Source organism: Tachypleus tridentatus, chromosome 13 (assembly GCF_004210375.1).
Source record: "Tachypleus tridentatus isolate NWPU-2018 chromosome 13, ASM421037v1, whole genome shotgun sequence".
Taxonomy (NCBI): Eukaryota; Metazoa; Arthropoda; class Merostomata; order Xiphosura; family Limulidae; genus Tachypleus; species Tachypleus tridentatus.
The window spans coordinates 201,645,947-201,663,853 of NC_134837.1; the positions used below are offsets into that span (position 1 = coordinate 201,645,947).

The following is a 17,907-nucleotide window of genomic DNA, read 5'->3' on the forward strand; positions in this document are numbered from 1 at the left end:
AAACATTTCACATGCCCCTCGCCTCACATTTCTTACAGCTTGAGATGTTCTATCCCTTTGGGGATGTGGGCTTTCTTGGAAGTCTTCTTTCCCATATGTCTGACTCCTATGCATTCACTTTGTTGTACACTCCTATATTAGTGGAACGTTTTCTTAGATCCCTGGCTTGGAGATTAGACAGAGACTGGGTCATGGAGGGTGTAACATTTACTCCACCTCATCTGGATTTACATCTGTTGATGGACTTATCTTTAGTGAGATGGGGTTCTTACCTTACCTCCCAGGAGGTTTCAGATCTCTGGTCAGTTGAGGAGTCATCTGTTTGTATCACCATTTTCAAGCCTTTGGTGGTTTGTCTTGCTCTATCCCTCTTTCTTTCTTTTCTGTGGGTGGGAAATGTTTATGGTGCATTCCAACATCTCCACGGTGTTCACTTATGCCACAGAGCCAGGTGGTACCAACTCCAGGCTTGTGTGCTTTCTGATTCTGGTTCTCCTTTCTGGTCTACAGTCATTACATTGTGGTCTTTGGTTGCTCTTTTACTGACTCTTTGGCTATATTGGTGGATCGTTTATCTCCTTTTAACAAAATTATCATCACAGAGTGGTCCCTCGATACACAGGTCTTTAGATGTGTTCTCAGCTGGGGACATCTCCAGAGTTCTATCCTTATTCCAAGCCACTCCATGTCTTGTCCTACTGGTGGCTTTGTCTTGTCTACCACCATTATTTTCTCTGATTCCATATTTACTTTTTTGAACTTGTATACTTAGCCCTGTCTTGATCTCTGCTCTGTCAACCTCAATTGGACATTGTTCATGCTGATGTCACCAAACTTTGTCTTCATGCATGGCAATCGTCAGGTGTAATGTCTCAGTCCATGAACCAACTCTTTGTGTTGCATCTTTCCTTTCCTGATGTATCGGGCCTTTTTCAGTGGTTGTTTACCAGTTATGTTGTTCTGTTTGACATGGCTTCTGTCCTTTATGCTCTACCATTCCTGATCTTTCTCAGTTATTTACTTGGTTGTTTGATAAAGGCTTGTTTATTATAACCTTCTCTCCCTGTTGGACGACATTGTCAAATACTTTTCATTTACCCAAAATTTTGTAAGGTCTTGTCTTTCCCTGTCTTTTTCTCCATTTATTTTGAATTGTGCACCTTTCACATTCCTTTGATTTGTCTGATTAGGATCTCAATGTGATTTTTATGACCTTTCTCATCAGCCCTTTGAAACTTTGTATACATGTTCCATGTACCATCTCTTCCTCAAGCCTTGTTCCTTTGTTAGGCATCTTCATTTTAATATTTCTGCTATTAATGTTATGTGCATCCTTTACCATTTCTATTATTTCCTCTTCTATTCTGACTGGTCCTTTTTTCCTCTGTTAGTTCTATGCTGATCAGTAAGACGGTTTGTCTTTCACACCTGATTCCTTTCTTTCCATGTCCCATTTCAATCTCGATTGGCATCTTTGCTCAGTTCATTCCTTAAGATCTTACTTGACACATACTGCCTCCTTTTGGGGTTCACATTCCTGCTTTTATATTCCCTGGAACCCTTCCCTTTTACACTGATCTGACTCATATTGCAAACTGGTTGGGTTTGTCAACACATTAGGCTGGAACTTATGAAAAATCGTTATATTCACAACATTTCTTCCCGTCGAATTCATCACATCACTATGCCATTGGTTACATGTGCGACTCCAACTTATAATTGATGTAATCATTCAGGTAGGAATGTGGACTACTCCATATATCTTCATCATTCATTATCTGTGTGACTTGGCTGTACCTTCCCCTAATGTATATCATCTTACCTCTCTTGGTAGTTCTACACACTTGTGTTCACCTTTGATTGGGGTAAGTCTTATAGCTTTATTTCAAAAACCCTACTTTTAACTATTAATGATAGAATCTCACTCTGTGATGGGTGTTGTTTAGTCAGGTATGCTTTACCTCAAGTCCACACTATTTACTGATTCCACTATAACCCTCACTGTAGAGTTGGGTGTTCCTTAAGAGTAGTGGTGATTAGTCAATGGTATGCATGTACATGTAAATATACAATTCACTCAGTGGTAGACTGTCACTTGTGGACTTCATGAATAAAGCAAAAATGTATTCTGTCCATCCCTGCTTACTTTTTGATTGCATAAATTAGGGTTGGTTATGCTTTTCAGAATAATGAATTGTGGACTTTCATAACACTTTTTCTGGTGTGACATCCTTCTGGACTCTTCCACATCATTTACTTCCCCAATTTTTTCTTCCAATAAAGTACTGTAGCCCTTACTACTTTTCTGTTTCCAGTTGAAATGGTATATCATGGAGTCTTCCTCTTGATTATGTTAGAAATATAATTTACTATACATACTGAGGATTATACACTTGGGAAGAAGAGCTCAAAGCTGGTTTTCCTCTTTCCCTTTCTTCTGAATGCATTTTTGCAGGCTGACAGCAGTAGAAAGAAAATTAAATTGTGTGTTGGAGTATATTCAGTATTTAGATACTTTTGATTATAATTTATTACACGTTGCATCTCTCAGAATTAATGTTTGTTCACATTCTCCTAATACTGAGGACGAGCTGTGTAACTTTGTGTTTATTGTTGAGGTTGTGTGTGTAGCCATTCTTGACAGGTGCATTACCTACTTCAAGGATGAAGAGCATGCCTGTTCCAGAAGTATCATGGTACTGCCTGTATACTTAGTTCATCTCGAAGCACATCTATTGCTTTTCATTTGGGTTTGATGTCGAGAGTCTAAACTGACTCCTCCATCTTTGCAATGTGGGATTCTAGGTTTGTGTTAGAGGAGGTAAGACTGTACTGGAGGTTAACATTTTTTTTCACACTGAAAAGATTGTATTTCTGATAGGTACTTGCCTCATCTCAAACACTTCCCATGGCTGATGTTCTCCTTTTAGCACCTACCAATTCTTAAAAGTGAGGATTGAATGGGAATAGCAGAGGGGACTAGTTGCACTAGTATAGGTGACATAGTACTATTGGGGGAGAGTAGTCACATAGTATGTACATCTTCAGAAATGTTGCAAAATTGATGGGATATATATTTGACAGAAAGTTTTTAACAATACTCGGAGGGCAGGTAAGTACCTATCAGAAATACATTTTCAGTGGAAGAAAATGTAAACTTTTTAAAATTTGAATTGTTCATAGTGAAGATGTCATCATTATTAAAATGTTTACAATATTAGGTTTTATCGACTTGTTTTTTAGACACATGTAATTGTTTGTAAGTATGGATTAGGGTTAACCTTCTGATGTGTGTTTTTAATATTTGCTGTTAGACTTGCAATGTAAAGTTATAGTTATAGAAAAAGAGTAGCTAACTTTATATAGCTAACTATATAAGGATCTTCATGTAGAGTATGAACCTCTGTAAGCTCTGTTTCACTGTTACAGCTTTAACAGAAGGTGTATAAGAGTCAATCATAAGCAGGTTAGTTTACTGTTATTAGCACAACTTATGTACGAATAATAATACAAAATTGTTTGGCAGTGGTTTACTAAGTGGGCAGTGTCCCCACCAAAAGTGTGAGTAGATTACAGGAATTAATCTACAATATTCATTATGATAAGCTTCATTCCAAAATATTTTAATTGTTTTTTTACTTGTAGCTCCACTTGGCAAAAGGGGTTGGAAAATGTTCTATGCCACACTCCGAGACATGGTTCTGTTTTTACACAAGGTGAGTTGCTTTAAAAAAACATGAGCAATTGCAGATGTGCCACTTGTTTGTGTCAAATGATAAAGTCTTTGTGTTAATAGTAATAAAAGCTCAGATACTTCTTTTGTCAATTACATAGTTTCAATTTTATGCAAGGTTTGTTTTTAACACCTGAACACAGGATGGTCACTAGGGGATCTCTCTGGGAGCTGGTAATTTAGGATTATTTTGATAAATTTCCATTGATGAAACTAGTCATAGTTTCTAAAATGTGGTGGAAAAAAAATTAATATTAATCGTTTTGTCCCAGACAGGTTAAAGTGCATGTCAAAGTATTATAAAATAACTTCACCACTTATGTTAATTAAACTAGATTCAAAATGTAGTTTGTGATAGAAATTTTAATATTATTTTTTAATTTCTTAATATGAAAGGAAGTACAAAGAATAAAATGCTAAACATCGATTTTTGTGTTTCACATAATGTGTCTGTCTTATTGTTCTGTTTACATTTTAATGCATGGTGTGTACGGTGGCTAACAAATGTGAGATATGGACAGGCTAAATATAAGATAAGAACCTGCCACTTCTATGATTTGCTCAGATGTCAATATTTTTATTGACTCTACTAGAGTAGTGGCTTTTCCCACTACACACATCTCTTTCAATCTCTTGTCTAGTCCCACTTACTATTAATCAGTTCCTTATAACCAATAGAAAGAACATTTACCCCTCTACATAGTTCTCAGAGTTGTTTATAAATAGCTTGAAGGAGAAAGTAATAATTTCCTAAAACTGTTGAAGTGTGATGAATAATTCATTGCTGTGAAGAGAAATGGAATTTTCGTAAGTCACATGTACATTATTTAGAGACCCAGATAAATTACAGGGATTTTTGCTTACCAATACAGTAATTTGGTAATGTTTTTGGTTTTGCACAATTTATATTTAAAGCCTAAAAAATTATCACTTCACCCTCCTCTTAGAAGAATAAACAATTCTTGCAGTGAGGCTTAGCAGGTTTTGTGCACAAGTGCAACCTTTCAAAAGTCACATGTTTCTGAAATATTTATTTTTCAGTGTACTTTTATTCATTGTTTTGTGTTTTAAGAGAAATAAAAATTTAAATATGATGAATAAATAATATACACATTACATGTAATGGTAATGTATGGTAGCTGAAATGTTACTGTATTTTTTTAAAATACAGGTATTAAAGTTACAGATTTGTGTTTGTAGGCCAATACAAAGTTATGACTACTGAATTTGTGTTATTCTAATTGTTTAGACTGAGTTTTAGTAAAAGCAAGTTATACAACATTAGAAACTTGATGATTTAAAAACACATTTATTTAGCAAATTTACAGTGGTAAAATATTTTACTAATGTCAGAGAAATAATATTTTGCTTTATAAAGAAAACTAAACTTAGAAGGCTTATGAAACTAAAACCAAAACTGGGTGATATATGTAGTACTGGGACCTGAGTTTTATTGTTTGAGGAATATGTGTAGTGAAAAGGAAAGCAGGGCTTTATAAGCATGTGCTTGAATAACATCTTTGTATATCTATGCTGCTAAATTCCAAACACCCCAAAAAATATTACAAATTATTAAAGAATTACTATGTATATTCTATTGACACCACACCATATTGTAAATGATTTGACGTGGTCAAAGTGTGGTCTTACTACTCTGGTGAATTATGGTTATAAACACTGAAGGATGTGCCAACAAACTGATAAATTCCACATTGTGTTTTGAGCATAAACATTATAACTGTTACTAAGTGCAGTGTGATTATTTGGATTTTTCATTAAAAAATTCTAACATATATAATTCGATACATTAGACATTCTGTTCTTGGACCAAGGGTCTAGTCAGCTGTCTCTTTGTATGTGTTTTGTATTATGGTGCCATGTAAACAGCTTACTGACACAATTGGTGATTTACTGCTTTTAGTTTAGTTGTTGACAGTAAAATAAACACAGAACATAAATGTTTACAGTTCAAATTTTCAAGAGAAATTCTTTGAAACTTTGTGACAAATAATAGAGAAAAGAAATGACAATGTTGTTCATTTTATTTCTGATTTTACAACTTTTCATCACACTTTGAGGATTTATCTGCAGGCTGAAGAATCAAGTGTATTGTTGAGGTAAAGTAATAACACAAAATATAAAATTTTACTGAAAAAGTTTGGCATGTTTAGGAGGTTTTAGAGGTTACCCGAATGAAATTTGCGGTTTATGAGAGAAAAATATTTTCAGTCTTCACAAGAAAATACGTTTGTACTCAAACTAGTTAAAAATAAAAAAGATTTGGTTTGTTCACAGACAAATCTTTGATGAAAATGCTTCTTTATAAAAATTTGATTGTATTGTTTACTAAAGGTCTGCCAAATTTTGTGAAGATACACATATGATATTAAAAGTTGTAGTGTGGAAACTATAACAATACAAGGTGGTTACAAGGTTGGTCAGTTTGACCAATTCTGTGTGGAGTGAGTTCATGAAAGTATGATATAATAATATCTGTATGGAATATACTATGTTGGTAAGATACTGGACATTATATCATATTTATTATATTTAATTTACCTTACAGAAATGGTATTTTTAAGTTGAAAGTCTAGGAAATCATCTGGTAATGTATTTTGCATCTACTTCAACATCAACTATATATGTTAATGCTCTACTGTGCCATTAATTTTATAAAATATTGAAACCAATGATTTTGTATAGATTATTCCAATCTCCCCTTTTGAAGATAACAATATTATTGTGGTCATATGTTTTTTTTTTTTTTTTATCAATGGCGTAATCAAATGATGTGTATCTGATTTAGCTGATTTGTATAAGTTCTTTCTCATTGGACCTGGACCCATGGTTTAACTTAATCACTACATTTAAAATCACATATAAAATATTTTTCAAGCATGTTTCATTGGTACATTAAAGTATACACTTTACATTTACAGATTAAACCTCTACCTTTTGGTTCTCTTGTGGTCTTGGATCAAATCACTGGTTCAGTCATAGGTCTGGTCCATTGACCTTCTTCTTGTCTAATCAAAACAATCCATACCTTTTCAGAATGATTTTTTTTTTATCAACATCAACATGCCAAGCTGGTTCATGTAGCAAGTGTTAATAAACCATGTAAAAGTTTTCAGAACACGTTTGAAAATTGTTGTTAACAGAAAATGCCAAATATAGTTATTTAGACATATCGAAGTAGTAGAAAAGACATTATTTCAGTTACAAAACTTTCTGTCCATGTGGAAAATAATCCCAATCATTTATTATTATCAGATTATGTGAAGGTAAAGAAACCCTTGCAGGAATATGGATTTGTAAATACAGATATTTATTTTGTCACCTGCTTCTCACTAAATGAAACACAATTGTCTTGTTTTTCTTTGTTCTCAAAGGAAGTTAATGCTAACATATAACTGATCTAGAACAATCTTTATTGGTTTTATTAATGAAACAGGATGAACACAGTGTTGGAAAAAATCAGTTGTATAATAGTCTCCACAATGCTGTACACATTCACCACTGTCTGGCCACCATGGCTGTTGACTACAGGAAGAAGAGACACGTGTTTCGTCTTCAAACGGCTGAACAAGCAGAATATCTCTTTCAGACTGGGTATGAATCTATTATATGTTATACTTAGACAAAAAACTGAGGTTTTAATGTGAACCTATTTACTCAGCATTAGATTATATGATACAACATGGAATTTATATGTTATATTTAGACAGAAAAATGAACTTTTTAATGTGAACCTATTCACTCATCATTAGATTATATGATACAGTATAGAGTTTGTATGTTATATTTGGACAGAAAACTGAGGTTTTAATGTGAACCTATTCACTCATTTGATTATATGATACAGTATGGAATTTTGTTATTTATACAGAAAACAAGTTTTAAGGTGAACCTATTTGCTGAGCATTAGATTATGTAATACAATATGGAGTTTATATGTTATATTTAGACAGAAAACAGAGGTTTTTTAATGTGAACCTATTCACTCAGCATTAGATCATATGATAAAATACCTAGATTATATATTATATTTAAACAGAAAACTGAGGTTTTAAAGTGAACCTGTTCACTCAGCATTAGATTATATACCTTACGGAGCTTATATGTTTTATTTAGACAGAAAATGGAGGGTTTTTTAATGTGAACCTAATCACTCAGCAATAGATTATATGATACAGTATGGAGTTTATATGTTATATTTACACAGAAAACTGAGATTTTAATGTGAACCTATTCACTCAGCATTAGATTGTATGATAAAATACCTAGTTTATATGTTATATTTAGACAGAGAACTGAGGTTTTAATGTCAACGTATTCACTCAGCATTAGGTTATATGATACCTTATGGAATTTGTTTTATTTAGACAGAAAACAGGTTTTTAATGTGAACCTATTCACTCAGCATTAGATCATATGATAAAATACCTAGTTTATATGTTATATTTAGACAGAAAACTGAGGTTTTAATATGAACTTGTTCACTCAACATTAGATTATATGATACCTTACGGAGTTTATATGTTTTATTTAGACAGAAAACGGAGGTTTTTTTAATGTGAACCTATTCACTCAGCATTAGATTATATAATAAAATATGTAGTTTATATGTTAGATTTAGAGAGAAAACTGAAGTATTAATGTGAACCTATTCATTCAACATTAGGTTAAATGATACTGTATAGAATTTATTATTTTTAAAAAAGGGTTAAAGGTGTGTACTGTCTATAGTTTGTCATTGGTTTCAGTTTTTAAATTCAGCATTCTTAACCTTGTACACTGCACAAAGACTGTGTATATTTTACTGTGGGATCTCACCCCTAAGTTTTGGACTAGTTTTAATAACAAGTTTGAAACATGATGGTTTTAAGTTAAAAATTAAATTTGTTTATTGCTGTTATTTGACTTATTGAAACATTTCAAGTTATTTTTGTTACCTTCACTACTAAATATTGTTTTAATACTTGTCATGAAAATGATTAATCCTGAAATGTTTGTTTGTTAATTAATCATTATATCAGGACTAAAGTTTCCACAAAAGTGAAAAATGTTTATTTTTAATTTTGTCATAATATAGAAATTAACAATTTGACCTGATTTTTCCCAACCATTAAGCTACACAAATAGTTTTATATTTTCACTGTACTTCAACATTAAAAACGAAAATCAGTTAAACTGTGGTACTGAGCTTATGATTTAGTTAATTTTAAAGATCTTTTTTCTGTTAAACTGTTAACCCTAAAACGTTCTGACCATGTCTAGGCGTGTGCATGTTTCAGGTGTTGATTACGCACACATCTGTATTATGTGACAGATTTCAGAATCTAAGTGAATATTGATTTTTAACTCTATGTCAATATATTTTAAGCCAACAATTTGTCATTACATTCTATTTGTTTAAATTTGTTTTCATAGAAACAAACTTGTTACAAGTTCCATATTTGGATAACTAATGAGAGTCATGCTACTAAACGGTTCATTTATCAATGTTTTTAAAAGTTTTTTTGCCTATCCCGAAGTATAGGTTTATATTCACTTATATACTGTAATCCCTAAAAAAATCCAATTATTTGTGTTCAGTTTTTCATATTTCCTCTTTCAGCTACTGGAATTGTTGTTAAAAATTTTTATTAACACCTTATATGAAAAACAATGTGATATGAACAATGATTAATGAAAATAGTTTGACTCAATAGCTGAAAACAAGTAAATAAAAAAATGTTTTAGTCTGTATACATTATTATTGTTAAATAAAATGGTTCAAACAGTAATTTGTTTCTCCAGATACTGGCTCGGATATGAAGCTACCAACATTTAGTAACAAATCACAAAGCTGAGAATTTCTTAAACAATTTCTGTAAACCATATGTTGCTTCCTAAGGAATAGCACATGTATTGCATGAATTTCTGCTTAGGTTGAAAATATGTACTTAACAAGTTAACATCATATCAACCATAGTGAGAAGATAATTTACATTTTTAAGTAAGAAAGTTTAGATAAAACATTGAGATTTTAACCTGATATTCATTTGCTGTTGTTACTCAGTCTTATGACTTGTGTTGGTTTACAGTGATTCAGCTGACTTGGTGGATTGGGTGAACACCATAAATTTTGTTGCTGCTAGTCTTTCTTCACCTCCTCTGCCAACAGCTGTTGGATCACAGCAGAGATTCCAGCGTCCACTACTTCCTGTTAGTCACACTAAACTCTCTCCAGTAAGTAAACTTCACTGTCTTTGTTTCACTAAGCTAATTGTATATTAGTGATAACCAGATTTAACATGTGTTATTCTTGTTAATAATTTAGTTTCTATTTTACTAAGTGAAATTAGATTTTCCCTAATCTCTTCACTATTAGATGATGAAAATTAATTTATAAAAACAATTCTGAACTTCATTACAACAGTATATACAAGTTATCCTTGTATATCATTTTATTGGTTTGTGTAAAAATTATTCAAACATGATAAAAATTAGTATCAAGTTTTCTCTAAGTTTGTTTTTAACAGTTAAGGACTGATTAAAATACGTCTCTGCTTCTGTCATAGGTGTGGTTCAGATTCAAGTAAAATGTTTTGTTCTTTCACTTAAAATTAAAGGCATAGTTTAGCAGCATCTGAAGAAGAAGCAGTGAGGTAGTTTTTTAAATCTTCTTATAAACTCCAGTTAATAAATCTATCAGTTTCTTTAAAAAATTCTTTAAAATGTTTAAATACGCAAATGAGAACCTGTTTAAAACTTCATATGTTGAAGGTCTTTATAAGCTTGTTTCTGTGTTTGTTGGATATTTCATTCAAATAAAAGAAATGTTTTGCACCTAATGATTTTATTGTATTTATAGCTTCTGTTGATATTAAATGTTTTCACTTGTTGAAATGTTAGGTGTTGTCTGATATTTAGGTTTGAGATCAATACTTTTTGGATTGTATGTATCATGTCGAACTAAGTGCTGAAAACATTTAGGTTGGTAATTGACAGTTCGTATATCAGTATTAATGGTGATCATATAGAAAATGATTGTTTATTTATTCGAGTCTAAACTTAAGATTGTCATCTTTTCATATATTACAAATGTATGTCACATAATTTTAATAATTTTAAAAAACCTTCGATTTAACCTTCGATAAATTGAACCATTTTGAAAATGTATGAGCCTAGATGGTGATGTTCATTTGTTGGCATGTCCTCCCAATAATCTTATGTAGTTTGTTTTTAAATGTTCCAATTCAATTTTAGAAGAAAGATAACAGATATAAATTACATACAACTGATTTTACAGATAAACTACAAAAGTGTAAATAACTGATCTTTTTATCATTGGCCATCACTATAGTAACTATGGTAACTAGGGTTCATCTTAAGTCAATCAGTTGTGTAATTATACTTTATTATTGTTCATCACTAGCTATAGTACCTAACTCTACCAACCTGATAAACACACAAGTTATTGTTATAGTGGTGTAGTAGCTATAGTACCTAACTCAACCAATCTGATAAACACAGAAGTTATTGTTATAGTGATGTGGTAGCTACAGTAATTAACTTTACCGACCTGATAAACACAGAAGTTATTGTTATAGTGATGTTGTAGCTACAGTAATTAATTTTACCGACCTGATAAACACAGGAGTTATTGTTATAGTGATGTTGTAGCTACAGTAATTAATTTTACCGACCTGATAAACACAGGAGTTATTGTTATAGTGATGTTGTAGCTACAGTAATTAACTTTACCCTGATAAACACAGGAGTTATTGATAGTGATGTTGTAGCTACACTTTACCGACCTGATAAACACAGAAGTTATTGTTATAGTGATGTTGTAGCTACAGTAATTAACTCTACCAACCTGATAAACACAGGAGTTATTGTTATAGTGATGTGGAAGCTATAGTAATTTACTCTACCAACCTGATAAACACAGAAGTTATTGTTATAGTAATTTACTCTACCAACCTGATAAACACAGAAGTTATTGTTATAGTGATGTTGTAGCTACAGTAATTAACTTTACCGACCTGATAAACACAGGAGTTATTGTTATAGTGATGTTGTAGCTACAGTAATTAACTTTACCGACCTGATAAACACAGAAGTTATTGTTATAGTGATGTTGTAGCTACAGTAATTAACTCTACCAACCTGATAAACACAGGAGTTATTGTTATAGTGATGTGGAAGCTATAGTAATTTACTCTACCAACCTGATAAACACAGAAGTTATTGTTATAGTAATTTACTCTACCAACCTGATAAACACAGAAGTTATTGTTATAGTGATGTTGTAGCTACAGTAATTAACTCTACCAACCTGATGAACACAGGAGTTATTGTTATAGTGATGTGGAAGCTATAGTAATTTACTCTACCAACCTGATAAACACAGAAGTTATTGTTATAGTAATTTACTCTACCAACCTGATAAACACAGAAGTTATTGTTATAGTGATGTTGTAGCTACAGTAATTAACTCTACCAACCTGATGAACACAGAAGTTATTGTTAGTGATGTGGTAGCTACAGTAATTTACTCTACCAACCTGATGAACACAGGAGTTATTGTTATAGTGATGTGGTAGCTACAGTAATTTACTCTACCAACCTGATAAACACAAGAGTTATTATTATAGTGATATGGTAGCTATAGTAATTTACTCTACCAACCTGATAAACACAGAAGTTATTGTTATAGTGATGTTGTAGCTACAGTAATTAACTCTACCAACCTGATAAACACAAGAGTTATTGTTATAGTGATATGGTAGCTATAGTAATTTACTCTACCAACCTGATAAACACAGAAGTTATTGTTATAGTGATGTGGTAGCTACAGTAATTTACTCTACCAACCTGATAAACACAAGAGTTATTGTTATAGTGATATGGTAGCTATAGTAATTTACTCTACCAACCTGATAAACACAGAAGTTATTGTTATAGTGATGTGGTAGCTACAGTAATTTACTCTACCAACCTGATAAACACAAGAGTTATTGTTATAGTGATGTGGTAGCTATAGTGATTTACTCTATCAACCTGATAAACACAGAAGTTATTGTTATAGTGATGTGGTAGTTACAGTAATTAACTCTACTGACCTGATAAACACAGGAGTTATTGTTAGTGATGTGGTAGCTACAGTAATTAACTCTACCAACCTGATAAACACAAGAGTTATTGTTATAGTGATGTGGTAGCTATAGTGATTTACTCTACCAACCTGATAAACACAGAAGTTATTGTTATAGTGATGTGGTAGCTACAGTAATTAACTCTACTGACCTGATAAACACAAGAGTTATTGTTATAGTGATATGGTAGCTATAGTAATTTACTCTACCAACCTGATAAACACAGAAGTTATTGTTATAGTGATGTGGTAGCTACAGTAATTTACTCTACCAACCTGATAAACACAAGAGTTATTGTTATAGTGATGTGGTAGCTATAGTGATTTACTCTATCAACCTGATAAACACAGAAGTTATTGTTATAGTGATGTGGTAGCTACAGTAATTAACTCTTCTGACCTGATAAACACAAGAGTTATTGTTATAGTGATATGGTAGCTATAGTAATTTACTCTACCAACCTGATAAACACAGAAGTTATTGTTATAGTGATGTGGTAGCTACAGTAATTTACTCTACCAACCTGATAAACACAAGAGTTATTGTTATAGTGATGTGGTAGCTATAGTGATTTACTCTATCAACCTGATAAACACAGAAGTTATTGTTATAGTGATGTGGTAGTTACAGTAATTAACTCTACTGACCTGATAAACACAGGAGTTATTGTTAGTGATGTGGTAGCTACAGTAATTAACTCTACTGACCTGATAAACACAGGAGTTATTGTTAGTGATGTGGTAGCTACAGTACTTAACTCTACCGACCTGATAAACACAAGAGTTATTGTTATAGTGATATGGTAGCTACAGTAATTTACTCTACCAACCTGATAAACACAGAAGTTATTGTTATAGTGATGTGGTAGCTACAGTAATTTACTCTACCAACCTGATAAACACAAGAGTTATTGTTATAGTGATGTGGTAGCTATAGTGATTTACTCTATCAACCTGATAAACACAGAAGTTATTGTTATAGTGATGTGGTAGTTACAGTAATTAACTCTACTGACCTGATAAACACAAGAGTTATTGTTATAGTGATGTGGTAGCTATAGTGATTTACTCTACCAACCTGATAAACACAGGAGTTATTGTTAGTGATGTGGTAGCTACAGTAATTAACTCTACCGACCTGATAAACACAAGAGTTGTTGTTATAGTGATGTGGTAGCTATAGTGATTTACTCTACCAACCTGATAAACACAGAAGTTATTGTTATAGTGATGTGGTAGCTACAGTAATTAACTCTACTGACCTGATAAACACAGGAGTTATTGTTAGTGATTTGGTAGCTACAGGAATTAACTCTACCAACCTGGTATTGTTATTGTAGCTGTGGTAATTAACTATAGTTGCTATAACATATTATCATACCGTACATTTTTTGAGATTGAAATTTTAAAATCATGAACTTTTGCTATTATGTAACAGCTGTTGTTGCTAGATTTTTAATTGAAAGTACTGAAGGTTAACAAATTTGGATAGCTGCATTATTTATGATATTTTACCCAGTAGACAGTTTTAATTGTTTGTTAATGATTTATAAATTGTATATTATGATTCAGTTGGGTGTGAATTGTATAGAAACTTTATCACCAGGTAGAGCAGTTGAAGTATCAATTGATGTTAATTATAAAGGAATAAAGAAAGTTGAACATGGGTTTAGGAATTATGTACAGTTTTATAGTTATATAGTGATCTTTAATAAATCATGTTTCTCACCAGGTGGAGCAGTTGAAGTATCAAGAGTCTTTAATATTAGAGCTAGAAAAAGATTTGGATTTTCATTTATCTCAGCCTCCAGAGCAAGGAGGTAAACCAAGAATTACCCATGAGTTTTCTGAAAAAGAAGCATACTTAAGATTTGAGGTAAAAAATCAAATGTTAATTAGTCCAAGAATTAAATTAAAAACCTGTTTTTAAGTAGTTGTAGAAAAGTAAGTGTAAAGATGAAATCATTATATTAGTTTATTGTAGAATGTAAAAGACATTTTATGAATGTATTAGGTGGTTGGTTTGTTAAGGAACACTGATCAACTTATGACAGTCTGTAGACTTTCAGTGGAATATTAGTGTCCCCAGAATAAGTAATTTGTTATATATTTCTTTTAAGTGTAAGATATGTCTTTACAATAATACCCTTTATGTACCTTAATAAAGACAGTTCCCTGGTATGGACTGAGGTGCTTCTCATCAGTGATTAAGTTTGAGAGTTTATAAAAAATACTTGTTAGAAATCATTACACCAGATACCTTGAACCTAATCTGACTATAAGCTATACCTAAAACTGGTAGTACTTGCTCTCTGTAATTATGAGATAATTATACATTTCACAAATATTAAATTATTATGACCATACTTTATGAGTAAAGGCATCATTAAATAAGTGAAATATACAGCTGTTTGTTTTCCTCAGTGTTTTAGTTTGGTTAGATTATATCAAATCATCAACTGGGAACCCTCACTGTTCAGAACATTTTTAACAGGATTAGAGATGTAGGTTTGTCCTAAATCCTTACAAAAACTTAAATAATCTTTAAAATTGTAATCATCAGGGCTTGTCAATGGCTGCTATGAGAAAAGTGACCTGATATCTGAAAATAGTTGGTTTTGCCCAGGCATATACATAGTAGTATTTTTGGTATAATTAAACACTGAAGAATGGTTGGTACTGCATTGAAAATTCAATAAACACTAATTATGTAAAAGAGAAATGTATATGACCAAAGTAATATAGGTCTGTAAAGATGTTTCAGTTTACCCTTTCTGACAGCCTGTTTTAGCAACAGACGGTGGAGACAGTGGAAACTGAAGTATCTTCAGGCTTTAAGTAGATATGCATAGAAGACTGCCTGATTCATTCAGTATTGTTAACATTAAATTACCTAATAAAATAGCGTGTTTTTATTCTGTATATGTTTAAGTTTGAGTTGCAGATTTTCTTGGGCAAAGATAGAGATGACCCCTTTTGCCTGATCACTGGGTTAAGCTACTATCTTGTCTCCTAGGATCTGTTTGATAAACCGTCACAACTAAAATTCAATATTTAATATAGAAATAATTCTATTCAACATCTCAACACATTGAGCAAATTCTACTCATTATTTTGTAAGTATAACCATTTTTGCTTCAGTGTAGTGTGTACGTGTAAGTATTGACAGAAACTAGTTGTTTCACCATAACTGCTACCTCTAAATATTTTTAAACAACTTATTTCTAACTTTAATACTGTAGGTCACCAGTTAGTTAAGTTATGTGTAGCTTTATGTGAAATCTAGTTTATGTCACTTGTTTATGGGTGATTGTATGTTTGCTTAAGGTTTGTTCTTCTTGCAGCTGCAAAGATATAAGACATATGTTGACTTGCTACAGTCTAGACTAAATCAGGAGCAGTTATTTGCTGAACATACTCTAGGAGAGGTTGATGAGGATACTGAGATTAAAGGAACAGAAGTTAACTCATCTGTTACTAAAGTTCAACTGTCTTCAAGGCCAGGAAGAAATCGAGTGGGCATCAGATCGAGCTATCTCGCTGCCATCTACAACAATGAAATTGAAGACTGTTATTGAAAATAATTGATTAAAAATGAAAAATGTTAAAGCATTTAATAATTTGAGCTCATTTCAAAAGCTGTTATTGTGAGAAACTTTGATATTATTTTATTTATACAAAATACTGTAAACTAATGTAAAAATTGTACAGGAAATGTATAACTATTGTATCTAAAAGATAGTATTAATGTGTAAACTGTGTACAGTTTCAAAATCCATTACATTATGGTGTAATCCTATTTACACTACTGACTACATTACATTATGGTGTAATCCTGTGTACACTACTGACTACATTACATTATGATGTAATTCTGTTTACACTACTGACTACATTACATTATGATACATGTATGTGTAGTACCTGATTCCACTACGTTCTGGTTTAATTATGTGTTGTATAACTGTTCACTCCTTTACAGCGTGATATAAGAACATATACAGTGTAGACAGTGTTACAGTATGATATAAGAACATGCACAGTGTAGACTGTGTTACAGTGTGATATTAGAACATGTACAGTGTAGACTGTGTTAGTGTGATATTAGAACATGTACAGTGTAGACTGTGTTACAGTGTGATATTAGAACATGTACAGTGTAGACCGTGTTACAGTATAATATAAGAACATATACATTGTAGACTGTTACAATGTGATATAAGAACATGCACAGTGTAGACTGTGTTACAGTGTGATATAAGAACATGCACAGTGTAGACTGTGTTACAGTGTGATATTAGAACATGTACAGTGTAGACCGTGTTACAGTGTGATATAAGAACATATACAGTGTAGACAGTGTTACAGTATGATATAAGAACATGCACGGTGTAGACTGACACAATGTGATATAAGAACATGCACGGTGTAGACTGACACAGTGTCGTATAAGAACATGCACGGTGTAGACTGACACAGTGTCGTATAAGAACATGCACGGTGTAGACAGATACAGTGTCGTATAAGAACATGCACGGTGTAGACAGATACAGTGTCGTATAAGAACATGCACGGTGTAGACAGATACAGTGTCGTATAAGAACATGCACGGTGTAGACAGATACAGTGTCGTATAAGAACATGCAACGGTGTAGACAGATACAGTGTCGTATAAGAACATGTACGGTGTAGACAGATACAGTGTCGTATAAGAACATGCACGGTGTAGACAGATACAGTGTCATATAAGAACATGCACGGTGTAGACTGATACAGTGTCGTATAAGAACATGCACGGTGTAGACTGATACAGTGTCGTATAAGAACATGCACAGTGTAGACTGATACAGTATCATATAAGAACATGTACAGTACCAACTGTTTTATACAACTATGTATAAAGTACTTACTGTGTTATAGTATGACATAAGAACATGTACAGTACAAACTGTTTTATATAAGTATGTATGCAGTACTTACTGTGTTACAGTGTGACATGTACAATACAAACTGTGTTAGTGTGATA

At 32.3% G+C, this 17,907-nt stretch overlaps 1 protein-coding gene across 2 annotated transcripts in view; it reads left to right on the top strand.

Annotated features, from left to right (window-relative positions):
• LOC143236795 (PH and SEC7 domain-containing protein-like) overlaps positions 1 to 17,606 on the top strand; it is a 43,574-nt gene extending 25,968 nt beyond the window's left edge. Inside the window, exons 8-12 of one of the 2 annotated variants that reach the window (XM_076475358.1) lie at positions 3,646 to 3,716; positions 7,188 to 7,345; positions 9,823 to 9,967; positions 14,614 to 14,757; positions 16,226 to 17,606. In XM_076475358.1, the coding sequence (XP_076331473.1) occupies positions 3,646 to 3,716; positions 7,188 to 7,345; positions 9,823 to 9,967; positions 14,614 to 14,757; positions 16,226 to 16,459 (752 nt within the window). In that variant the 3' untranslated portion in view covers positions 16,460 to 17,606. The remainder of the gene's footprint in view (positions 1 to 3,645; positions 3,717 to 7,187; positions 7,346 to 9,822; positions 9,968 to 14,613; positions 14,758 to 16,225) is intronic. The other variant, XM_076475357.1, reaches the window with a different exon arrangement.
• The last annotated feature ends 301 nt before the right edge of the window (positions 17,607 to 17,907 follow it).